The sequence below is a fragment of the Bufo bufo genome, chromosome 1 (assembly GCF_905171765.1).
Source record: "Bufo bufo chromosome 1, aBufBuf1.1, whole genome shotgun sequence".
Classification (NCBI taxonomy): Eukaryota; Metazoa; Chordata; class Amphibia; order Anura; family Bufonidae; genus Bufo; species Bufo bufo.
Window position 1 is genome coordinate 795,720,956 of NC_053389.1, and position 26,452 is coordinate 795,747,407.

The 26,452-nt window shown below is 44.6% G+C and overlaps 1 protein-coding gene across 3 annotated transcripts in view; it reads left to right on the forward strand.

Moving 5' to 3' along the window:
• LOC120986497 (A.superbus venom factor 1-like) overlaps positions 1-26,452 on the forward strand; it is a 694,107-nt gene that overhangs the window by 14,594 nt on the left and 653,061 nt on the right. Inside the window, exons 3-6 of one of the 3 annotated variants that reach the window (XM_040415120.1) lie at positions 10,574-10,720; positions 11,805-12,011; positions 12,679-12,882; positions 15,575-15,736. The exons of 1 other annotated variant lie outside the window; for it this stretch is intronic. In XM_040415120.1, the coding sequence (XP_040271054.1) occupies positions 10,574-10,720; positions 11,805-12,011; positions 12,679-12,882; positions 15,575-15,736 (720 nt within the window). The remainder of the gene's footprint in view (positions 1-10,573; positions 10,721-11,804; positions 12,012-12,678; positions 12,883-15,574; positions 15,737-26,452) is intronic. One more of the 3 variants, XM_040415117.1, reaches the window with a different exon arrangement.

The following is a 26,452-nucleotide window of genomic DNA, read 5'->3' on the forward strand; positions in this document are numbered from 1 at the left end:
TCCTAATTGTAGTGGAGATGAGTGGTACCAGGTGGGGTCTTCTGCTGTTGTAGCCCATCTGCCTCAAGGTTGTGCTTGTTGTGGCTTCACAAATGCTTTGCTGCATACCTCGGTTGTAACGAGTGGTTATTTCAGTCAACGTTGCTCTTCTATCAGCTTGAATCAGTCGGCCCATTCTCCTCTGACCTCTAGCATCCACAAGGCATTTTTGCCCACAGGACTGCCGCATACTGGATGTTTTTCCCTTTTCACACCATTCTTTGTAAACCCTAGAAATGGTTGTGAGTGAAAATCCCAGTAACTGAGCAGATTGTGAAATACTCAGACCGGCCCGTCTGGCACCAACAACCATGCCACGCTCAAAACTGCTTAAATCACCTTTCTTTCCCATTCTGACATTCAGTTTGGAGTTCAGGAGATTGTCTTGACAAGGACCACCCCCCTAAATGCATTGAAGCAACTGCCATGTGATTGGTTGACTAGATAATTGCATTAATGAGAAATAGAACAGGTGTTCCTAATAATTCTTTAGGTGAGTGTATATCATACAGATGGACTCAGGGGCGTAACTAGAAGTGACTGGGCCCCACAGCAAATATTTGTAAGGGCCCCCCCAGCGCGCTTCGCACCTCCCTCCTCCTGTGTAAACTCCACTCCTTTGGCACAGTGTAGCGGTATACTGTATATTGTGTGGCACAGTGGATGCTATATGTGTATAACATAAACATATTTCATATGAAAACTTACAGTTACTTGACCCTTGGGGATCTCGGACACCACTTCAACACTTTGGCCGGGGGCTCGGCGGAGCTGATGTTGTGCTTTATCCTAATGAGAAAGATTTCATAATAAGGATTTGGAGAAGGGGCAGAGGGATAGCAGAGCAGGGGGAGGCTGGTGCTGCTACTAGGGGGTCATACCATGGGGGAGTAATAAAGCCCACTATAATGCCCCCCCCCCCAGTAGTAATAATTCTCCAAACCCACCCATGTGCCAGTATCAAGTGCCAACCCTCCCCCACATGCCAGTATCAAGTGCCTCTCTCCTCCCCCCATGTCCCAGTATCATAGTGCCATCTCCCCCCCCCACAAAAAAAGTGCCAGTATCAATTGCCTCTCTCCCCCCCCCCCCCATGTGCCAGTATCAGGTGCCAACCACTCTCCCCCCCATGTGCCAGTATCAGGTGCCTCTCCCCCCCAGGTGCCAGTATCAGGTGCCAACCCCCCTCCCCCCCCAGGTGCCAGTATCAGGTGCCCCCCCCATGTGCCAGTATCAGGTGCCCCCCCCCCCCCCCATGTGCCAGTATCAGGTGCCAACCCCCCCCCAGGTGCCAGTATCAGGTGCCAACCCCTCTCCCCCCCATGTGCCAGTATCAGGTGCCTCTCTACCCCCCCATGTGCCAGTATCAGGTGCCAACCCCCCCCCCAGGTGCCAGTATCAGGTGCCAACCCCCCTCCCCCCCATGGCAGTAACAGTCGGGTATTAAAAAAAATAATAAACACTTCTACTTACCTCCATGTCAGCGATGCGATGAAGCCTCTTCCTGTGTCCCGCCCTGTATGTCCATATATGGAGTCAGTGCTTGTATTTCAGAAAAGTTTCTGCTGGGATTCGAACCCACGACCTTCTGTATCAGAGGCAAAGCACCTAACCACAAGACCATAAGAGCTGCCTTGCTGCTGGGTGTGTTGGGGCAGCTGTCATGTGTATAGATGTACACTTAGCCAGCTATAAAAGTAGAAGTCTCATATTTTTTCAATCAGTTGCAATGCCTCCTTTATGGCTGTGTGGGTAAATGCTTTGCCTCTGATACACTGATACATTGGATGTTGTGGGTTAGAATCCCAGACACATCAGGAGACTTTGGGAGACAGTAAGATTAGATCACATTAGCGAGGGGGCCTGGTCAGCCGCCGCTGCTGTGAAGGGGCCCTAAACATTAAGACAAGAATCAATTTTTAGCTGCTTCCCCGGTAGTTACGCCACTGCCTGGCTGCCTGTGTGTAGTGTCTGTGTGTGTTAATTAAAAAAATAATAAAAAAATTATGGGGCCCCAGTGGCGTAGGGCCCCATAGCCGTTGCTATGGCGATCACTACGCCACTGGATGGACATGCCTCCGCTGTGTTTATCCTCCAGTGATGTCGTCTTTTCTTTTCTCCTGCACCATACTTTCTTTTAATCATGTTTGTAAATTTATGTAATTTTGCAATAAAGTAATAATACATCATAAGCGGCCTGGCAGTCTTTGTAGGTTTTGTATTGTGGTAGTTTGCCATAGGCTTATGCCAGTTAATTCAATTGCTCTTCGAGTAACCATTCCCTGGTTGGGGTATATATTGGTTTTCCTTTACTTTAGAAGTGGTAGCTGCAAATACAGTGAAGGAGTTTAAGCATGCATGGGATAGGCATAAGGCCATCTTTCATATAAGATAGGGCCAGGGGCTATTCATAGTATTCAGTATGTTGGGCAGACTAGATGGGCCAAATGGTTCTTATCTACCGACACATTCTATGTTTCTATGTTTCTATAAGCGACTCACATGCATCTGGCCATTTGCACAAGGGACTTGGAGAGATTCCCTGCCTCCATGTCCACTGCATACTGCCATTGTCTGTCAGGGTCATCTGCATCGTCTTTGTCCTCTAGCTACTCCTGCTCCTCTCCTGTCGCTTGGGCAGATAAAACACCTAGTTCTGTATACAATTCCTGGACTTTTAGGTTCTCGTCCTCCTCCTGTGCCAGTTCAGCCTCCATAGGGCTCAGATGGCCGTGAGTTGTAGGTGCCCCGTCTTCTCTCACCTCACCAGTCAAATTGATCAGCATCCACTCCAGGACGTGAAGGAGTGGAATAACATACCATATTTTTCGCTTTATAAGACGCACCTGATGATAAGACGCACCTAGGTTTTTGAGGAGGAAAATAAGAAAAAAATATTTTAACCAAAAGGTGTGCTTTTGGTGGGTTTTTAACTAATGGTGGTCTGTAGATGGCACTAGTATGGGGGATCTGTGGATGACACTGTTATGGAGGAGGTCTGTGGATGACGCACTGTTATGGGGGCATCTGTGGATGACGCACTGTTATGGGGGAATCTGTGGATGACACACTGTTATGGGGGATCTGTGGATGGCACTAGTATGGGGGATCTGTGGATGACACTGTTATGGGGGCATCTGTGAATGATCCACTGTTATCGGGGATCTGTGGAAAAAAAGTGCGTCTTATAAAGCGAAAAATACGGTAATTCATCCCATAGTCCTGGTGACTAGGGATGAGCGAACCCGAACTGTATAGTTCGGGTTTGTACCGAATTTTGGGGTGTCCTTGACACGGACCCGAACCCGAACATTTTCGTAAAAGTCCGGGTTCGGGTTCGGTGTTCGGCGCTTTCTTGGCGCTTTTTGAAAGGCTGCAAAGCAGCCAATCAACAAGCGTCATACTACTTGCCCTAAGAGGCCATCACAGCCATGCCTACTATTGGCATGGCTGTGATTGGCCAGTGCAGCATGTGACCCAGCCTCTATATAAGCTTGGGTCACGTAGCGCTGCACGTCACTCTGCTGTTACAAGTGTAGGGAGAGGTTGCAGCTGCGACGTTAGGGCGAGATTAGGCAGTGATTAACTCCTCCAAAACACTTAAGACAGTGATCGATCTACAGCTGTGGATCATTGAACTGCTGCTATTCAATTGCTCACTGTTTTTAGGCTGCCCAGAGCGTTTTTCAGTCACTTTTTTCTGGGGTGATCGGCGGCCATTTTGTGGCTTGTGGTGCGCCAGCACAAGCTGCCACCAAGTCCATTTAACCATCAATAGTGTGGTTATTTTTTGCTATATCCTACATCAGGGGCAAGCTGCCACCAAGTCCATTTAACCATCAATAGTGTGGTTATTTTTTGGCTATATCCTACATCCAGGGGCAAGCTGCCACCAAGTCCATTTAACCATAAATAGTGTGGTTATTTAAATCTATCCCTAAAAGGGTATATTAGATTCAAGGTGCTGATAGGGTCATTCTCAATAACTTCACACACACGCTACTGTGCATATCCAAGTCTAATTCTGTCCGTAAACGTATACCTGTCAACCAGCGCCTAAATAATAGGCCTCAAATTTAAATTCGGCTAAATCTGTGGCTATTGCTGTAGCTGGTTAAGTTATATTGTGTCCGTCAAAGCACAGTTTTTGTTCTGGTTTGAAATACAATTCCCAACCTAGCAATTTCCTAAATTAGTGGATTCTGCTGTATCACACCTACTTTAAATCTATCCCTAAAAGGGTATATTAGATTCAAGGTGCTGATAGGGTCATTCTCAATAACTTAACACACACGCTACTGTGCATATCCAAGTCTAATTCTGTCCGTAAACGTATACCTGTCACACAGCGCCTAAATAATTGCCCTCAAATTTATATTCAGCTAAATCTCTGGCTATTGCTGTAGCTGGTGAAGTTATATTGTGTCCGTCAAAGCACAGTTTTTGTTCTGGTTTGAAATACAATTCCCAAACTAGCAATTTCCTAAATTAGTGGTTTCTGCTGTATCAGGCCTACTTTAAATCTATCCCTAAAAGGGTATATTAGATTCAAGGTGCTGATAGGGTCATTCTTAATAACTTCACACACACGCTACTGTGCAGATCCAAGTCAAATTCTGTCCGTAAACGTATACCTGTCACCCAGCGTCTAAATAATAGGCCTCAAATTTATATTCAGCTAAATCTGTCATTACTGCTGTGCCTGTATTAGTGTAATACGGTACCTAAATAGATAGCCAGATAGTGTTAGGTGTCTGTAAAAAAAGGCCTGAATTTGAATTCAATACATTGGGCCAAATAATATTTTTCTTATTGTGGTGAACGGTAACAATGAGGAAAACATCTAGTAAGGGACGCGGACGCGGACATGGTCGTGGTGGTGTTAGTGGACCCTCTGGTGCTGGGAGAGGACGTGGCCGTTCTGCCACAGCCACACGTCCTAGTGAACCAACTACCTCAGGTCCCAGTAGCCGCCAGAATTTACAGGGATATTTGGTGGGGCCCAATGCCGTTCTAAGGATGGTAAGGCCTGAGCAGGTACAGGCATTAGTCAATTGGGTGGCCGACAGTGGATCCAGCATGTTCACATTATCTCCCACCCAGTCTTCTGCAGAAAGCGCACAGATGGCGCATGAAAACCAAACCCTTCAGTCTGTCACATCACCCCCATGCATATCAGGGAAACTGTCTGAGCCTCAAGTTATGCAGCAGTCTCTTATGCTGTTTGAAGACTCTGCTGGCAGGGTTTCCCAAGGGTATCCACCTAGCCCTTCCCCAGCGGTGGAAGACAAAGAATGCACTAACGCACAACCACTTATGTTTCCTGATGATGAGGACATGGGAATACCACCTCAGCACGTCTCTGATGATGACGAAACACAGGTGCCAACTGCTGCGTCTTTCTGCAGTGTGAAGACTGAACAGGAGGTCAGGGATGAAGACGATGCAGGGGACGATAAGGTCCTAGACCCCACATGGAATGAAGGTCGTGCCACTGACTTTCACAGTTTGGAGGAAGAGGCAGTGGTGAGACCGAGAGAAAGAGGGAGCAGTAGGCAAAATCAGAAGACACGCCGCCAGGAGACTCTGCCTGCTACTGACCGCCGCCATCTGGGACCGAGCACCCCAAAGGCAGCTTCAAGGAGTTCCCTGGCATGGCACTTCTTCAAACAATGTGCTGACGACAAGACCCGAGTGGTTTGCACGCTGTGCAATCAGAGCCTGAAGCGAGGCATTAACGTTCTGAACCTTAGCACAACCTGCATGACCAGGCACCTGCATACAAAGCATGAACTGCAGTGGAGTAAACACCTTAAAAACAAGGAAGTCACTCAGGCTCCCCCTGCTACCTCTCATGCTGCTGCCGCCTCGGCCTCTTCTGCTGCTGCCGCCTCGGCCTCTTCCTCCCCCTCTGGAGGAACGTTGGCACCTGCCGCCCAGCAAACATGGGATGTACCACCAACACCACCACCTGCGTCACCAAGCATCTCAACCATGTCACACGGCAGCGTTCAGCTCTCCATCTCACAAACATTTGAGAGAAAGCGTAAATTCCCACCTAGCCACCCTCGATCCCTGGCCCTGAATGCCAGCATTTCTAAACTACTGACCTATGAAATGCTGTCATTTAGGCTGGTGGACACAGACAGCTTCAAACAGCTCATGTCGCTTGCTGTCCCACAGTATGTTGTTTCCAGCCGGCACTACTTCTCCAAGAGAGCCGTGCCTTCCCTGCACAACCAAGTATCCGATAAAATCAATTGTGCACTGCTCAACGCCATCTGTGGCAAGGTCCACCTAACCACAGATACGTGGACCAGTAAGCACGGCCAGGGACGCTATATCTCCCTAACTGCACACTGGGTAAATGTAGTGGCGGCTGGGCCCCAGGCGGAGAGCTGTTTGGCGCACGTCCTTCCGCCGCCAAGGATCGCAGGGCAACATTCTTTGCCTCCTGTTGCCTCCTCCTCCTACTCAGCTTCCTCCTCCTCTTCTTCCACCTGCTCATCCAGTCAGCCACACACCTTCACCACCAACTTCAGCACAGCCCGGGGTAAACGTCAGCAGGCCATTCTGAAACTCATATGTTTGGGGGACAGGCCCCACACCGCACAGGATTTGTGGCGGGGTATAGAACAACAGACCGACGAGTGGTTGCTGCCGATGAGCCTCAAGCCCGGCCTGGTGGTGTGCGATAATGGGCGAAATCTCGTTGCAGCTCTGGGACTAGCCGGTTTGACGCACATCCCTTGCCTGGCGCATGTGCTGAATTTGGTGATGCAGAAGTTCATTCGCAACTACCCCGACATGTCAGAGCTGCTGCATAAAGTGCGGGCCGTCTGTTTGCGCTTCCGGCGTTCACATCCTGCCGCTGCTCGCCTGTCTGAGCTACAGTGTAACTTCGGCCTTCCCGCTCACCGCCTCATATGCGACGTGCCCACCAGGTGGAACTCCACCTTGCACATGCTGGACAGACTGTGCGAGCAGCAGCAGGCCATAGTGGAGTTTCAGCTGCAGCACGCACGGGTCAGTCGCACTGCGGAACAGCACCACTTCACCACCAATGACTGGGCCTCCATGCGAGACCTGTGTGCCCTGTTGCGCTGTTTCGAGTACTCCACCAACATGGCCAGTGGCGATGACGCCATTATCAGCGTTACAATACCACTTCTATGTCTCCTTGAGAAATTACTTAGGGCGATGATGGAAGAGGAGGTGGCCCAGGAGGAGGAGGAGGAGGAAGAGGGGTCATTTTTAGCACTGGTGCGTGGCTGGGGGGAAACGCAGGACGATGACGATACGCCTCCCGCAAAGCACAGCTTGTCCTTACCTCTGGGCAGCCTGGCACACATGAGCGACTACATGCTGCAGTGCCTGCGCAACGACAGCAGAGTTGCCCACATTTTAACATGTGCGGACTACTGGGTTGCCACCCTGCTGGATCCCCGGTACAAAGACAATGTGCCCACCTTACTTCCTGCACTTGAGCGTGATAGGAAGATGCGCGAGTACAAGCGCACGTTGGTAGACGCGCTACTGAGAGCATTCCCAAATGTCACAGGGGAACAAGTGGAAGCCCAAGACGAAGGCAGAGGAGGAGCAAGAGGTCGCCAACGCAGCTGTGTCATGGCCAGCTCCTCTGAGGGCAGGGTTAGCATGGCAGAGATGTGGAAAAGTTTTGTCACCACGCCACAGCTAACTGCACCACCACCTGATACGGAACGTGTTAGCAGGAGGCAACATTTCACTAACATGGTGGAACAGTACGTGTGCACACCCCTCCACGTACTGACTGATGGTTCGGCCCCATTCAACTTCTGGGTCTCCAAATTGTCCATGTGGCCAGAGCTAGCCTTTTATGCCTTGGAGGTGCTGGCCTGCCCGGCGGCCAGCGTTTTGTCTGAACGTGTATTCAGCATGGCAGGGGGCGTCATTACAGACAAACGCAGCCGCCTGTCTACAGCCAATGTGGACAAGCTGACGTTCATAAAAATGAACCAGGCATGGATGCCACAGGACCTGTCCATCCCTTGTGCAGATTAGATATTAACTACCTCCCCTTAACAATATATTATTCTACTCCAGGGCACTTCCTCATTCAATCCTATTTTTATTTTCATTTTACAATTATATTGCGGGGCAACCCAAAGTTGAATGAACCTCTCCTCTGTCTCGGTACCGGGGCCTAAATGTGTGACAGTGGCCTGTTCCAGTGGTGGGTGACGTGAAGCCTGATTCTCTGCTATGACATGAAGACTGATTCTCTGCTGACATGAAGCCTGAATCTCTGTTACGGGACCTCTCTCCTCTGCCTGGGTGCCTGGGCCTAAATATGTGACAGTGGCCTGTTCCAGTGGTAGGTGACATGAAGCCTGATTCTCTGCTATGACATGAAGACTGATTCTCTGCTGACATGAAGCCAGATTCTCTGCTATGGGACCTCTCTCCTCTGCCTGGGTGCCTGGGCCTAAATATCTGACAATGGACTGTTCCAGTGGTGGGTGACGTGAAGCCTGATTTTTTGCTATGACATGAAGACTGATTCTCTGCTGACATGAAGCCAGATTCTCTGCTATGGGACCTCTCTCCTCTGCCTGGGTGCCTGGGCCTAAATATCTGACAATGGACTGTTCCAGTGGTGGGTGACGTGAAGCCTGATTCTCTGCTATGACATGAAGACTGATTCTCTGCTGACATGAAGCCAGATTCTCTGCTATGGGACCTCTCTCCAATTGATATTGGTTAATTTTTATTTATTTTATATTTATTTTAATTCATTTCCCTATCCACATTTGTTTGCAGGGGATTTAACTACATTTTGCTGCCTTTTGCAGCCCTCTAGCCCTTTCCTGGGCTGTTTTACAGCTTTTTTAGTGCCGAAAAGTTCGGGTCCCCATTGACTTCAATGGGGTTCGGGTTCGGGACGAACATTTCTGGGAAGTTCGGCCGAACTTCTCGAACCCAAACATCCAGGTGTACGCTCAACTCTACTGGCGACTAACAAATAAAGTGGCCTCCTCAAAGGGCCTGAGCAAGCGGCAGGTGTCACAAATGAGCTCCCACTGCTTCCACCCTGCTGGCTCATTGGCACGCTGCCACCCTGCTGATGTCTCATGGACCTGCTGCTGCATAACCTTATGATGATGATGCCCCCTCTTCACCTGGCTCCCACTTGTGATCAGCTACAATATCATCCACTAATGTCTGTTTGTCACTTATGTCACTCTCACCAGTCTCATGGCCACTTCACTGACTGCTCTCATCGCGTGCTCCCCCCGACTGTCATCATTGCTAGTTGCACACCTCCAAGTCTGTGCTGGTCTGTAGCTGCTAGGACTGTACTCACTAAGTTCGTCCTCGCTGAAAAGCAGAGCAAGCCCGGAAGCATGCATTCCCAAGCAGAAGGAGCCCCAAAGGGCACAGAGGCAGTTCCTGGGCCATGCCAACTAAGTGTGGTGTCAGAGGAACTCACTGATTCCTGGCTGTGTGCATATGTTGTCACCTGAGATCGTGTTGAAGAGCGAGTCAACCACTTCAGTACAGCTGGATTGTTGGTCCAAACACGACCACTGGGTGACAGTGGCAGTTCTGGACTGTTGCTGCGGCTGCTGCTACCACCACCCCTTCTTCTGCTGCTACTTATGCTGACTACAGCAACATTTTTGCCACTTCCCCTTCCTTTTGAGGGCCCAGACAACTGTCTGTTGGCCATAGTGTACAGTAACTGAATCAGTAATGTAACAGATGAAGTATGAATGGCACAGCAGATGCCTATATATTAGACCGCCTGTTGACAATGAATCTGATGTATCATACGTCTATGTATAGCTGAACAGATAAAGTATTAATGGCACAGCAGATGAGCTAGGTACACATGCTTAAATACAGTATTAGACCAGCTGTTGAGACTAAGTCTGATGCCCAGTAAGTCTATGTATAACAGAACAGATTAAGTATAAATTGCGCAGCAGATTAACTATATAAGCATTCCTATATATTACACCGCCTGTTGACAATGAGTCTGATGCACAGTATGTCTATCTATAACTGAACAGATTAATTATTAATGGCATAGCAGTGGAACAAGATGCACAGAGCTATTACACAGAGCCTGTACTGTCCCTGTAGTATCCCTATGCTCCCCCTACAGTGTCAAAAAAATCAGAGGAAAGTAAAAAAAATCTGAGGAAATTCAGATTTGTGGCAAATCAAAGTTTTCCTGAAATTTGGATTGAATTCAATTAGTTTCACTTTGATTTGCCCAACACTAGTTATCATATTATGCTTTTAACAAGTTATCATGTTTTTTTCTTGCACCTTCATCTTTTGCTTCATCTCTTAGAAAAACTGGGTAAAAATGCAAATAATGATTTACAAATTATTTAAATTTTTTACAAATTATTATTTTTTGCCTCAGAAAGACGAAACGTCCCTCTGCCACATAAGAAGATGGGATTATAAATGGGACATGTTGGGTGTGGATTTTTTTTTTTTTTTTTTACAATTTTCTCATTTTTGTTTGTATCCATTTCAGGTGCTGGTCACTAATCCTGATGGGTCTCCGGCTCATAGTGCCCCTGTTATAGCAGAACCAGGAAATGTCAGAGGAACAACTCTGGAAGATGGAACCGCTCGGCTGACTCTGAATACTCGCTCAGACATAAACCTGCTGCAGATAACAGTAATATTTCCATTTTTGTACATGTCTGCATTTGGAATAGACTAATAATGATAATAACATTATGAACACGTAGAGGTATAATGAACTTAGAGGAGGTGTTAAATTACAGGATTTAAGTATTGATGGCCTATCCTCTGATTGGCGGAAGTCCTAGACCCTGCACCCCTGAAAATCAGCGGTTCATGAGTAGCTCAGGCTCTGGAGGTTGGCACCAGAACTACAGAGCTCCAACAACCATGTAGTGGACGGAACTGCAGCTCCAGCTCCAGGTCTGTACATTGTCTAGGAAACACAGGGTGGAGCTGTGTAGTTGCAGCCATGATTTCTGGTTTTCAGGAGCTGCTGACTGACATGGGTGCAGGGTGTTGGACCCCAACTGCTCAGATATTAATGGACTAGTCTGAGGATTTACTATTAAAGGGTTTTTCTCATCTGAGACAATGGGTGCATATCGTTAGTATATGCCCCCATTGTCTGATAGGTGTGGGTCCCATGGCTGGGACCCGCACCTATCTCCTAAAAGGAGCCTCAAAAGGGGTGAAGTGCAGCCGCCCTCCATTCATTTCTATGGGGCTGCTGAAAATAGCCGACTACTGGCTCGGCTATTTCCATCTGGCCCATGGAAGTGAATGGGAGCGGTGCACTCCCATTCACTTTTATGGGGAGAGTGCTTTGACCTGCTCCGTTCTCAATATAGGTGCCGGTCCAAGCGGTGGGACCTGCACCTATCAGACAATGGGGGCATATCCATTATCCTAGCGATATGCGCCCATTGACAACCCCTTTAATATAAAATTTCTGTAATGCCTGAAAATCCTAATGGCTTTACAGTGTTTCCATAGTTTTGATGGCAGCCTCAGCAGAACACCAACTAAACACCAATAGACACCACTATAGCCAGTGGGATCCATCAGCCCATTGGATAAGCCATAAGACCGATTCAGCACAATTCTATGGATATTGAAATAAAGTGGTACATTAACAAATGCTTTATATTGTTATTGACTATGAATATTGTATATTAGATTGTTAGCACTCTATTACTTCTCCATCGTAGATGTCTATTTCCTCTCTCTTCTTCTAGGTGTTCACAGCAGATGAAAAAATACCCAAGGAAAAACAAGCTTCTGCCACCATGGAAGCCTCTGCCTACAGATCCATTGGTGGCAACTACTTACATCTTGGTTTCACGGGAGGAGAACTGAAGCTAGGAGAGAATGCAGTGATTAACTTTATTATCCGGAACAATGACAATGCCGTTCAAAACCAGATCACCCATTTCAACTATGTGGTAACTTTCCTTGTCTTTTGTCATGCTTAAACCATAGCAATTTTTGGGCCCCACTGAAGGGGTTCTGAGTTTTGGACAATAGCTTTTTGTTGGAAGAGCCCCCCCAAAAATAAGAGGATCATAGAGTATCTTGCTTCTGGGACCCACATTGATTAGTTGCAATCTGTGGTGAAACTTGGCAGCTACTGCAGTGCCACCCCAGGGTAAAATAATTATTGCATGGTACTCGATAAAATCAATGGGCTGTCCATGCAATGCACGGACATGATGTGCTATCCTCTGGAGAGAGAGATGATCTATTTAGCTACCCTCCACTTAGGATAATTGATAAAGATCGCTTTATTAACTCAAAATGTCCTCTTTTTATATTAACTCAAAATTGGTCTTTTTTAGATCAATTATTTTCAAAACCATTCAAATGCTACATAGTATACATCCAGATTTTTTTTATGACTGACGTATTTTGGGTCTTAGCAACAACACGGATCCATAATATTGTCAAGGACATGATTCCTAATCTGTATACATCAATGCATCACTAATGAGCACTTGTAGGATGGAGGCTGAGTTGCGTTGCTATCTCCCATTAGTTTACGCTGATGAGGAAGTCAAGAAATTTCACACACTTGAGTCTCTGTTTTCTGATATTGATGCCTTTTCTTTATAGATAATGAACAAAGGAAGGATAATGAAGGTGGGGACACAGGCGAGGGAGAAGGGCCAAACTCTTCTGACTATGTATTTGCCAGTAACAGAAGAATTTATCCCTTCATTCCGCATTTTGGCATACTATACCGTGACCACTGGAGCAGTTCGGGAAATTGTGGCTGACTCTATTTGGATTGATGTGGCCGATACCTGTATGGGGACGGTAAGAAAATTCACCATTAGAGATGATAGCACCAGTATTGTGTTCTTCTATTTTAGAACAGGGAAAAATTCTGCAACGTGCTGGCTCTGTGCTTTTTTATTAGCACACATTGGGGCACATTTATTAAAACTGGCGTTTTAGACGCTGGTCTTTATAAGCCTCTGTGCTGGTGGCGGATCCCCCGGAGTTATGAAGAGGTGCCGATTCTAAATGCAAGCCAGCTTCCTTGCTGTCTTACATTTAGACCATTTTCTATGCCTAAACCAAGCGTAGAAATGGTGAATGAGATGGGCCTGGCAGTCTGTCCTCTTCCCTGCCCACATCACGCCCCTTTTTTTAGACCTGCGTGAGCGGGGAAGAAGTCGCAGAATCTGCCGAAACATGGCAAAAGTGGCGTATATCTTTTCGTAAATGACCCCCATAGCTTGGTATCTACAGATCTAGCAGCTTTAAAATTATAGGGTCCAGTGGTGTAACTAAAAATGACTGGGCCCCATATCAAATTTTTGGAAGGCCCCCTGCCAGCAACTTCTTTGCCATGCCCTCTTCCCGCGCAACCCCCACTACTGTCGCTAGTCAAAATCACCCTCTCAGACAAGGCCTTTTCCTACAGTGTCACTGTATTTAATGTCATTGTATAATAATGTTGAGGGGGCCTTGAGAATAAAATATTTTAGTCTTCATCCTGGCTCGGCCCCTTCTGAGTTTGGGCCCCAAGGCAGCCTCTTCCTCTGCTTTCCCTATAGCTACACCCCTGATAGGGTCAAACTCATTTTATGCATCCAGTAGTCCAAAAATCTAACACCATGATTGACAAACCATTTGCCATCGACTGAGTTCTCCGCTTCCAGAACATATCTCTATCTGACCTTCTGTCCCTTTTTCTTAAATTTTTTTTCTTCCCGTCTCCTTTTGGCCACCCTCCGTATTCCTGATTTTACCAACTGCTCTGGAGCCATATCTTACCCACAATATTATCTTAAAACCTAAGTTCAGTGACATCATGTCTATATCTGTCAATCAAATGATATCACTTCCTGTCCAGTTAACTGTGATCATAACTGTTGGGATCACAGACAGTTCATATAGATAACAGGTAAGGAGATTTCACACATGACATCAGAAACAGTGATGACAGATGTCTCGCAGCCTTGGGCTAAGGGCCCTTTGACAAAGGGCTAAAGGCTAGGCCATGATCAGGAATGATAAACATTACAGCGGCGATCATTGCGATCGTTCAACCCCATACGGTTTCATTGTTTGTTTGTCAGCAGCATATCCGTGTTTATACAGAGGGATGTGCAGACAACTATCCAAGATTGGGGCCACATGACAGAGGCCGGGGGCGTAGCCATAGTAGAAGCAGGGGAAGCAGCTGCTACGTGGCCCAAACTCAGAAGGGGACCAACCAGGAGGAGGACTGAAAATTTTTATTGTCAGAGCTTCCTCAACAGTATTATAGAGTAACAGCAAATACAGTGACATGACATACAGTATATACATGCAAAAAACAGACCGAGCGGCTGTCAGGCCTGGTTTGAAAGAGTTATCTTGACTAGACACAGAAGTGGAAATTGCACAGGGGGAGGGGTTTGCTGGGGAGGCCCATTCAAAAATTTGCTGTGAGGCTCAATCAGTTCTAGTTACGCCATTGAAAGAGGCGATCTCCCAGCAAATGAGCAAGTTTGTCTGGTGTTTGGTAGCATATTTACATGGACAATTATCCAGAAGGATCATTTGTATGAGCTGTCATATCTGATAGTTGGCCCAATCTTCAGTCCTAAGTTTGGAGTATTCATGATCATCTAGGACAGTGGTTCTCAACCTTTTTAAAGCCGTGACCCCTTAATACAGTTCCTCATGTTGTGGTGACCCCCAACCATTACATTTTTTTCCTTGCTACGTCATAACTAATTTTGCTACTGTTATGAATTGTAATGTAAATATCTGATATGCAGGATGTATTTTTATTTGCTACAAATTGAACATAATTAAAGTAGAGTAATTAATCACAAAGACAAAATGTTATATATTGTCAAATATTAATTTCTAATTACAAATAAATGAAATTTTGTATTGAAGCATGGTGTATAAATCAGTGGTGCTTCAAGTCCCCCCCCCCAAATAAATAAATCAGAAGTGCTCAGGGTCCCCCAAATAAATAAATCAGCGGGGCTTCAGGTCTCCCCTAAATAAATAAATCAAAAGTGCTCAGGGTCCCCCAAATAAATAAATCAGCGGTGCTTCAGGTCCCCCCCCCAAATAAATAAATCAATGGTGCTCAGGGTCCCCCAAATAAATAAATCAGCGGTGCTTCATGTCCCCCCAAATTAAGCCTTGCTCAGCCAATTAATTAAAATAAAATTAGCCAGGCTCAATTAAATCATTGGTGGCAGTGGTGCTCAGCGGAGGTGTTATTATTAATGCAAAAACTTGGACCTCAGCAGACAGGCGGCCCGACTTACCCGTCCAGACGTCAGGCTCCTTCAAGCACAGGTAGTGATAGGACATCACTTCCTGTGCGCGAGGATAAGGGGCCGCTGCCGTTGTGTGGGCGACCCACAATAGGAAGCCTTAGGCGACCCCCCGGAAAGGGCCGATCGACCCCCAAAGGGGTCACGACCCCTAGGTTGAGAACCACTGATCTAGGAGATGGAGAATAATATTTTAATGATTGACTGTTTTTGTACAGCTTGTGATAACAGGAGATAAGTACAAAGACAATGCTGTTAAGGAACCTGGAGCCTCTATGAAGCTAAAGCTACAAGCAGACCATAAAGCTACCGTTGGACTGGTGGCTGTGGATAAAGGTGTCTATGAGATCAACAAAAAACTAAAGATCTCCCAGCGAAAGGTGAAAATTAATTACGCAAAAAGCATGATAAAAGTTATTTTCGTAAGTAAAGAGCAGTGTTCACTGAAAGTCGTTCATTTTTCTGTTAAGATCTGGGACTTGGTGGAAAAATATGACATTGGTTGCACACCAGGAAGCGGAGCCAATGCACCACGAGTGTTTTATGATGCTGGCCTTGCCCTGGAAACAAGCTTCAGCATGGCAACTCCTCATAGATCAGGTGATCATTTGTCATAGACTTAAATTGTCTTTCAGATTTCAAATGTCATCGAAACTGGGTTGGGATCTGGTGAAATGGGACCACCGCTGACCACTTAAAGGAAATCTGTCACCAGGATAATTGCTATGGAAGTAAAGCCATAGCCTAATAGCACTTAGTACCTTATTTCCAGATGTGCCTTTGTTTCAGCAATAGATGTTTTCTATCTTCTAAAAAAATCCAGTTTATTTGGTATGCAAATGAGCCAGTAAGTTGCGGGGCATCATTCTTGCAGGAAGGAGCCCAGACAAACCTCCTGCTAGTGCCCAAGCCCACCCTCATGCAGAGCCCAAGCCCGCCTTCTGCCACAATGTGTCCACCCACCCCTCCTACATCACATTCAAGCCATAACTCTGCCCCCTTTTCCATGGCAGTGTCGAACACAACCTGCGCCTGCGCACTGCCTGTCCTGCTGAGGGCATCAGCCTCTATTCTACAATTGGGCATGCGCCGAGCCCAGTGACATATTTAACCTGTGCTCGAAAGGGAAGAGGAGGAGTGCGTCACTTACATCATTGGGCTTGGTGCATGCCCAGTTGTAGAATAGAGGCTGGGTGGGGGGGGGGTGGGTGGACATATTGTGGCAGAAGGCAGGCTTGGGCTCTGCAGTGCTGCATTGTCATCGCACAGTCAGGTCATAGTGCACCCTTGTGTGCAGTGTGTCCTGACACTGTATGCAGTCAGGAAATAGTTCAGTGTGCAGTGAAAGGCCACTGATAAATTGTGAATTGTGATGTGGAGATTCACAAGAGACAGAATTTTGGAGATACAAAAAGATTTAAAAAAATCTATCATGGCTATGCATATAGCCTAACCATATTGATTTAAAGCAGCCAGTCAAGTGAGTGTACTTTTTTCTGATAACGTTCCAACAAGAAAAACTTCAGGTTATAGCTGACTACTGCCCAGATAATAAAATGTAAAATGAAAGCAGCATCAACGTTCCCCTTAGACTCCCTCAGGAATGCCTCCACCTGTCAGCAACCATAGATCCACGGTGGTCACTCCATACACAGTTCAAACAGAATCAACGGCAGCATGTCCTTCAAGGGCTCTTTATTTAAATTGGGTCCATAAAAATTTATAAAAAGTGCCAAAGATAGTGCAATGTTTCGACTAAATCATAGTATTTCACAAGCTTGAGAAAGACTATGATTTAGTCGAAACGTTGCACTATCTTTGGCACTTTTTGTACATTTTTATGGACCCAATTTGAATAAAGAACCCTTGAAGGACATGCTGCCGTTGATTCTGTTTGTACTGCCAAGATAAGTCCGGAATGAAACATCAAAATCTGACCAGTTCTTTTTCACCAGAACAGTTGGAAAAATTGTGAAAAAAAGGTTAAAATATTACCCAACAGACCTTTCTGTTTAATTTCTTTAGAGATTGGCATCAAAATGAATGTTAGCTCTGAGACATAAAACATCAAGAAATACTTGAGGAACATTAGAAAATGAAACCTCTCCAAAACTCCATTTGCTTTAGCAGACCACCCCTTAACCTAGACCAGATTTCTTGTGATAGAATTTCAGATCCATCATACACTTTGCATGCCGATCATCTTTTTTGAGAGGACCTTCAGGAAAACTCAATTTTGCAATACAATTTTCAGTGGTTGTCTCCAAAAGGTTTGACTGTATGTACAGTATGAAAGCCGAGCAGAAGACTGGTGAGGATTACACAAATAAAGTAATTGATGTCAAGATGAAGTAGAAAACTGTCATCTTTACCAAGATATGGCGGTATAATTGTATGGCCTCTAATGGGGTTGCACATAGTCTTCTCGATGAGAGGTACAGATCCTAAACTATGGTATGCGTTCTATATGGTGACATAGTAACTTAGTTTGTCCATCCAGTTCAGGATGTCATCCTGCAAGTTGATCCAGAGGAAGTCAACCCCCCCCCCTTGCCCCCGTGAGAGTAATCACGATTAAAGTGGAGAGAGCGTTGTATTTGCGGAGAGAGCAGAGCCTCTAAGAGAAACAACAATGCCTCAGTTGCTCCTAGAAGCTCATTTGCATATATTAAAACATCATTTTTCTCAGCGCACATGCAGCAGGTCAACCAGTATCATAGGTACAAATATGCTGACAGGTGCCCTTTTAATGAAGTAGTGACGGAAGCAGATTTTCTGTAGCAAAAAATTTAGGGTACAATAGATGTACCTCTTGATCATAAATGAGGTGGAGGGGGGGATTGCAATGCTTAAAGTTGTTTATTATGAGAGTTATTCAATGTCAAATTCTTCTATAGAGCCTTTATGTCAACCAAATCTGAAGCGTAGGAGACGTTCCTCAGGTCTGGTGATTCAAGAACGGAACAAAAGAGGTAAAAGTGGGACAATAAATGATCTCTTGTCCATATCCCATGCTCACATGCATGCTTCTATATTTTTTCTTTTCAAAGTCTACAAAGACCTGCTTTATCCTTCAAGCATCATAATACATAGGGCTGGAGAAGAAATGTTGTGATGATGATGTCTGACTAGAACAAAATAGCGCAGTGAAAATTGGTGGGGAAAACAGAAGGGAGGGTGAAGATTAAGCATCACAGGACACTTGGAAGGCGGGGGGAAGGGGATTGGCTCAGAGGATGACAGATAGTCTGACATCCAATCAGGGGCAGGATTGTTTCAAGTTCTTTTGCTCAGAATCCTATACACGCCATTCTGTGAAATCTGAAAGCTTGTCTATAGGCTGTGTCTGACAAAAATAATTACAGACATAAGTTAGCAATCTAGGTATGCATGGGAGAGTATAGGGACAGTACAGGGTCATAATTAGTGAACATATTTTAATGCAATACCTGAATCAATATGCCAATTTCAGTTAACACATTGTATTACTTCAAGATACCATGCAGTATCAGTGAATACATTATATTTCAGTAACTGCATCATTATACCAGTGTCAGTTAATGCGTTGTATTACTTCATGATACTGTGCAGTTTCAGCTAACACGTTGTACTACAATATCTACATTAATATGCTTGTTTTAGTTAACACATTGTATCACTTCAAGATACCATGCATTTTCAGGGAACACATTGTACTGCATTAATATAACAGTTTCATTGAATGCGTTATATTATCCCTCTAAACTGTCAATACCAGTGTGCAGTGTGTTTGTAGAAGGGGGAGAGATGTGTTTCATGGGGGCCTCTGTTTGTATATTACTGAAAAAATGGAGCAATATTATTACTGAAGATAAATAGGATGAGATTATAAACTGGATGGCTCAGTACTGTGCTCAATCACAGCAGGGTGATTTAGAGTTGACTTCTGAGTCTTACATTTTGCCTTGGAGCTAGGTGTCACAGCATTCCTCCTGCTTCTCCTCCTTGCAGCCCCACAGAAGCCTGTTAGTGGCATCCTCTCATTGCATTCACTGGGTCATCCTAGTGGAATGCCTTCTTTTTTCCTAAGAAGGGGCAACAAAACCCCATGCCCTATGGAACATACAAAAGAGAGTCTCACTGGTGATGACTTATGTGAGAAGAGGGGAAATTCAGGGGAAGGTGGGAGACCCCCTTGGATAGCTATGTTGGTGGTAGTAATAGTGAATCTTGTAGCCATGGTGTTGGTAGTGGCAGGGACAATGGGGCAAATGCAGATAAAGGGAATTAGGAGGGGGGCCAATGAGCCCACAATGACATAGACAGTCTGATAAAAGTAGCAGGGAGGGTGAGGAGGACTATGATGATAATTGTGTGTTGGACAGGAGCTTGGAGCTGAATCATGGCTTTGTGGAGGAGGGTGGTGCCTGGGGCAGCAATAAAGGGCAGACGCAACATATGGCCAGAACCTCCCAAAAACTGCCAGGATCATATCTGTTTCTATTGTGGTCAGCTCAGGAACTGCTGATGCCACTTAAATTATTGTGGGAGCAGACTCAAAACGTACCAGACCTAAGCCAAGTTTGGCTGCCACTAGCTTTGTGTAATTACCTCCGATTTGGCAGTTTTCACCACAGTGCCAATAAACAAGAGCATTGCCTTATGCAAGATCTGCAGGATGAAAATAAGAGCTCTATAGAGCTTTAAGGCACTAGAGCTCTATTACAACATGAGGCGGCATCACCAGTTGCTGTGGGAAAATAGAATTGTCCACCAGGTACTGGAAAAAAGTGTGCTCTTTCATTCTATCTCCTTTTTTACAGCCATGCCTCATTCACATACAGTACAGTGTCCTTGCCATTGTCATGACCAGTTCCTGCTTCTCTAGATCAGACTCCTACTACTGTCCATCGTCCGCCATCAATAATGGAATATGTATCCAAGAAAAAAGCTATACGTGCTCAGCAATTCGATGATGTGCAAACTTAACTCCTATCTAGCCAAGATGCTGGTGGTGCAGTCTCTTCTGTAACACTTAGTAGATAGGCAGGGACTAGATTAGTCTCCCGGTCCCTCCAGAAAGAATTATTCAGTATTCTTGAGGGAATGTAGGAATTATGGACCTCTCAAAGGGATAATGCTAATTTCCCACCACTAAAAATTAACAATTAATGTTGTGCTGTGTCCCCACCTTTGTTGTGTGTGGCAATATTTGTGAGTGCACCTGGTGTTAGTCCCTGATGCAGTACTATAGTGGACTTAATGGAGGAGTGGTAATTGGTGGCAGTCAGAAAGGTATATGAGTAAATCTGTGAGAGATCTTTGTGGTCAGAAACACATTATGCTTTGATCGTGCAATGATCAATGACCAACACCTGTACAGATAACTGCTAGCACCTCAAGTGCTGATTTGTCTTACAACAGCTGACTGGGGGATTCCTGTGCTGGTATCCCTGTCATTACATGTGCTGTGAACCTACCCTTAGGCTGTCATAAATGTCAGACCTATTCAAATGATAGGAGCCTGAAATAGAGTCCTGTTGAATTCTAAATACAGCCCCCGATTCACATGCACACAGTCAGTCTTGGACATCAGCTCTCATTCTTCCATCAGTCCACATTCAATCCATTATTCAGCCATACATCTGAGAAAGTTGGCTAGCCCTGGGCTCACTACTACTATTGCTATGCTGGTACTATCATTGCTTCTAAGTTGGCGCTGATCACATTTGCTCAACACGTTTCTCCACATTGGTGGGTCATCAGGAGTAGTGCAGAGCGTGAGGAGCGATATGAACGCCAACCACCTATAGCGTTGTAAAGCGGTGTTTAAGAATGATGTAAACACCAACCACTTGTAGTGTGGTATCTAAGCCTCTATAAAGGGGGAAGCTCCTCCCCTAGTGTCGGACAAGGACCAGGTGTTGGTAAATCAAAACCAGGGCGGCGGAGCCAAATGCATGAATCACCTCCCCCGTCAGAAGCGCCGTTCCTCTCATCGTGGGAGTCCCAGTTAAGTATCAAAACACCTGTTCATAGTGCAGGAATAATCAGCAGTTCTATACTTTGAAAGGGGGATAGTGGGGACAATATGAGGCAAAACAAGGTGACCAATGTATTGACTGTGATGGACACATATAATGCCACTAGCTGGATTGGCTGGATTGCATTAAGTATGTAATGATGATGATTGTATTGATGACAGATGACATGCATTAGTGCAACCTTCGTGACATATGCTGTGTCACGGAGCACAGTCTCCATATCATGAAAAATTATTTGAGTCACCCAGTATTGGTTAATACATACCCATAGCCACATTCACTGGTGGAATAGGGAATTTTGACAATGACAATTACCAGTGGATGGGTGGACTCTAGATGATAACTAGTATCCCCTTCTCTAAATATGTGCAGTGATGAATATTTAAGTCACTGTGTCATATCTGTATGGCCCCCGCGACTGACGTGTCGTATAATGCAAATTAGACTTTTCCATCCACTGAATGCAAAACATGATTGTGATAAGGAGGATTCATCCCTGATGGAGTCCGACTAGGTAGTAATGTCCCATATGTATGAGGGGGAGACAAGGAGAGGAAGAGAAATGAACACAGTGTCCCAGGAATTATCAACTGTATCAGGCAGTTGAATCTGCTGGGGAATATTTCCCTGATATTCATCTTAGAGAAGATGCTCATGCTGATGCAAAAAAGGATGGTGGAAGAAGAATAGCTTCTACATCATGCTGGTGGAAGCTGATGGGGACCAACACAGACATAGTCACACGGAAGCAATAGTGGAAGAGAAGGCTAAGGATAAGGAGTTACCTCTGGAGGAAGAATCAGTGGTAGAGGACCAGGAGGATCATAATGATGATGACACCAGCAATGACCAATCAACACTGTGGGGAGTGGAGCTGGGTACTCGGCACACTGGTGAGCATAGCAAGCTGTACTGACAGGCTTATTTTTGGCATTAAAGGTGTTATCCAAGATATATAATGCTCCCCCATATGCCCGTGCCCTTTACAGAGGTTGTACTTAGCTTGCTCCCCGACACTCGCGTCGCTTCTCATACCAACATCCGTGAAATTGGGAGATGCAGTGGCGGCCGTGCCAGTATGAGAAGTGATGCAGGTGCCGGGAGTGAGGTACAACCTATGTGAGGGTCCCGCGAATATGGGGGGATCATTATAGATCTTTGATAAACCCTTTAAGCAATGCTTTTAGACCCTCTCTATCAAAGCAAAACAGGGGAATGTTTTCCTATTGCCATAATGGAAGCCAAACTGCTTTTTTACCAGGAGATACTGTGTATGCAGCCTGATCCCAATTTTGGCGATGACAGGCAAATGCAAATCAGCAAATGGAGACATACCACCTGAACAACCAGGTTTAGTCCTACGGAACTCTGGTCTTTCTCTTGTGCATACATTGTTCCCTGACACCATTGACTTCTGGGCAGGTAGATTGGAACTGTTGCCGAAACTAGACCAGTTTACACTTTCTGTACTGTCATGTCAAAATTCGCTGGAATCAAATGACCAAAAATTTGGATTCACCTAAAATGTTTTCAAAATCGGTTTAAATCCAATTTGTTTAGATCATCTCTAAATGGTATCATTTGTCTATGCATAATGTCTTACCAGGTTTATCTTTTTTAACCAGGTGATGAAAATAAGGAATTTATTGATGATTCTAAGAAATTGTCTCGGACGCAGTTCCCAGAAAGCTGGCTCTGGTACACAGAGGTAATGAATGAAGCGCCAAATCCCACAGGGTGAGTATAAGTCTATAGACAACTTATTAAATTGAGGGGGTAAAAGTTATTGGGAAAAAAAGTAAAAAAAACCCATTAAAATATTAAGGGGGTCATTTACTATGCTAAAATACGTACGCCTAAATCAGGTGTATTTCAGGCACAGACAGCAGCGCAAAGGTAAGGTCTAAAATTGTGAGCACCAAGTCTAAAATTGTGGGCATGGTGTGAGCGGGGAAAGGGATGGGTCTGTAGGCCAGTCTCATTCACCATTGACTACGCCTGTTTTAGACATAGAAAAAGGTCTAAATGTAAGACCGCTCAGAAGTGGTCTTACAATTAGAACTGGCGCTGGATGCGCCAAAGTTATGGAGAGTCCTGCGCCTCTTTATAACTTCGGCGGAACCACTGCCAGCTTAGGGCTTTATTAAAAATGGTGTCTAAAATGCCGGTCTTAGTAAATGTGCCCCTAAAAGTTTAAATCACCCCCTTTCCCAATTTTACATATGAAAATATATAAACAATAAAAAAAATAAACATATCAGGTCACCATGTTCCCTCAAAAAGTTGAAAAAATAAGCTCTTATATGACTATGTGAATGAAAAAATATAAAAGTTATGGCTATTGGAACGTGGGGAGGAAAATCAAAACTTAAAAAATTAAAATAGGCTCAGTGCTTAAGGGTTTAATACAAAATTACCCAATAGTATATATATAATAATTGTTACCAATATTAATGATCACCCTGCCCAGTATTGTCAGACATGTTGAGAGTTATACTATGAGTCTCTAATACTTTTTTTTACAGCATCTCCACCAAGTTTCTTCCTATTTTCTTAAACCATTCGATCACCACATGGGAGGTTTTGGCTGTAAGTCTATCTGACAGTAAAGGTAAGTTGTTTATTTTTGTCCTCATGTATGAGTGTACCCTATGTATTAGACCTTTTGAATTTGGACAGACAACATAGATAAATCATAGATGTGCCATTTTTACTGCTCCAGTGCATGGTAAATAGTGAACAATCTCCTTAACAATATCCCACTGTAGAAATGAGCGAAGTTTACAAAACCTCAATTCGTCTGCCTCCTGAAATTTGCTTTGTAACGAAGCACATTTCTTTGTGAGTAGCGGGCAGAATTACTAGGAATTGCACTGCCCCATCATTAAATCCCTCAGATGCTGCATTCATCGGTGATCGCGGCTAAAAAATTAGGGCTTTCAGGGGTTAATCAGTAAAAAAAAAAATACTCACCTCATCCAACGCAAAGAGGCCACCGTGGCCATCTTGATTGAAGATCCTGTGCAAAATCACATGGGGTGCATGATGACGTCATATGTGATGACGTCATACATCACCGTGTACGAGACTTTATGCAGGATCTTCAATCAAGATGGCCACGGTGGCCTCTTTGGATGAGGTGAGTATGATTTTTTTTTTTTTTACTGCCACTTCAGGGAAAATTGATTTGTTACCACAAAGCACGAGAAAATTACGGCAAATCAAATTTTTCCTCAATTTCAAATCAAAGTCCACTTTGGATACTTAGATTCGCTGAGCACTATTCCACTGCTTTGTGTTGCCATGGATAAAGACTATAACAAACCATATATGTAGTCTGATGCTGCAGTCATGTGTTATTCAACAAACCACTGCACCATCTTAACATCAAACAGAAAATAAGAAAGAAGACAGATAAAAGGAAATAACACAACTGCATAATCAGACTACAGTTGGTTTGCAGTCTGTAACCATGGAATCACTTAGGTCTTCTTAGAAGCATTAAAAATTTTGAAGCAAGGCTGCAAAAATTGTGTTTTGGATATATTATATTATATTGTATTATATTATTCCTTACCTTTCCTCTTGGCTCGCCCGATGTGCAGTGCCAGCTGACCAATTAAAAAAAAAATATGATTTTGTGATACTGTGTCACAAGATATCTATCCTAAATGTGTCTATGTGTGGCCACCCAATGGTGGTGATGTGAACTGCCGCCTGTCAAGGCTTTTGCTAGAGTTTCAGAATATTGTATTGAATTTGTTTTGTGAAAAATTTGAGTTTTTCACCAAATTTCAGAAGAGGTAAAGGAAAACACATCTGTATTGGCAAATAGGCAATTCTTGCTTATTCTGTTGCTCCAGTGCCTTGTTCTGATTGTCTCTGGATTTGTTGGGAGATGTTACAGTACAGTATTAAAGAGTAATGAGGGGGGAGTCGCAGAGAGCGACGAGGAGAAAGCAAAGATGTTAAATATTTTTTTCTCCAATGTATTCACTGAGGAAAATAAACTGTCAGATGAAATACAGAATGGAAAAGTAATTTCCCCATTAAAAGTGTCCTGTCTGACCCAGGAAGAAGTACAACAGCGACTTAAAAATATTAAAATAGACAAATCGCCAGGACCGGATGGCATACACCCCCGTATCCTAAGGGAATTAAGTAATGTCATAGCCAGACCCTTATTTCTGATATTTGCAGACTCTATACTGACAGGGAATGTCCCACAGGATTGGCGCATAGCAAATGTGGTGCCAATATTCAAAAAGGGTCTAAAAACAGAGCCTGGAAACTATAGGCCGGTAAGTTTAACATCTGTTGTGGGTAAACTGTTTGAAGGTTTTCTGAGAGATGCTATTTTAGAGCATCTCAATGGAAATAAGCAAATAACGCCATATCAGCATGGCTTCATGAGGGATCGGTCATGCCAAACTAATTTAATACGTTTCTATGAGGAGGTACGTTCTAGACTTGACAGCAGTGAATCAATGGATGTCGTATATCTGGACTTCTCCAAAGCATTTGACATTGTACCACATAAAAGGTTAGTATATAAAATTAGAATGCTCGGACTGGGAGAAAACGTCTGTATGTGGGTAAGTAACTGGCTGAGGGATAGAAAACAGAGGGTCGTTATTAATGGTACACACTCAGATTGGGTCACTGTCACTAGTGGGGTACCTCAGGGGTCAGTATTGGGCCCTATTCTCTTCAATATATTTATTAATGATCTTGTAGAAGGCTTGCATAGTAAAATAAAAATTTTCGCAGATGACACTTAACTGTGTAAAGTAATTAACACTGAAGAGGACAGTATACTACTACAGAGAGATCTGGATAGACTGGAGGCTTGGGCAGATAAGTGGCAGATGAGGTTTAACACTGACAAATGTAAAGTTATGCACATGGGAAGGAATAATGCAAGTCACCCGTACATACTAAATGGTAAAACACTGGATAACACTTACATGGAAAAGGATCTAGGAATCTTTATAAACAGCAAACTAAGCTGCAAAAACCAGTGTCAGGCAGCTGCTGCCAAAGCCAATAAGATAATGGGTTGCATCAAAAGGG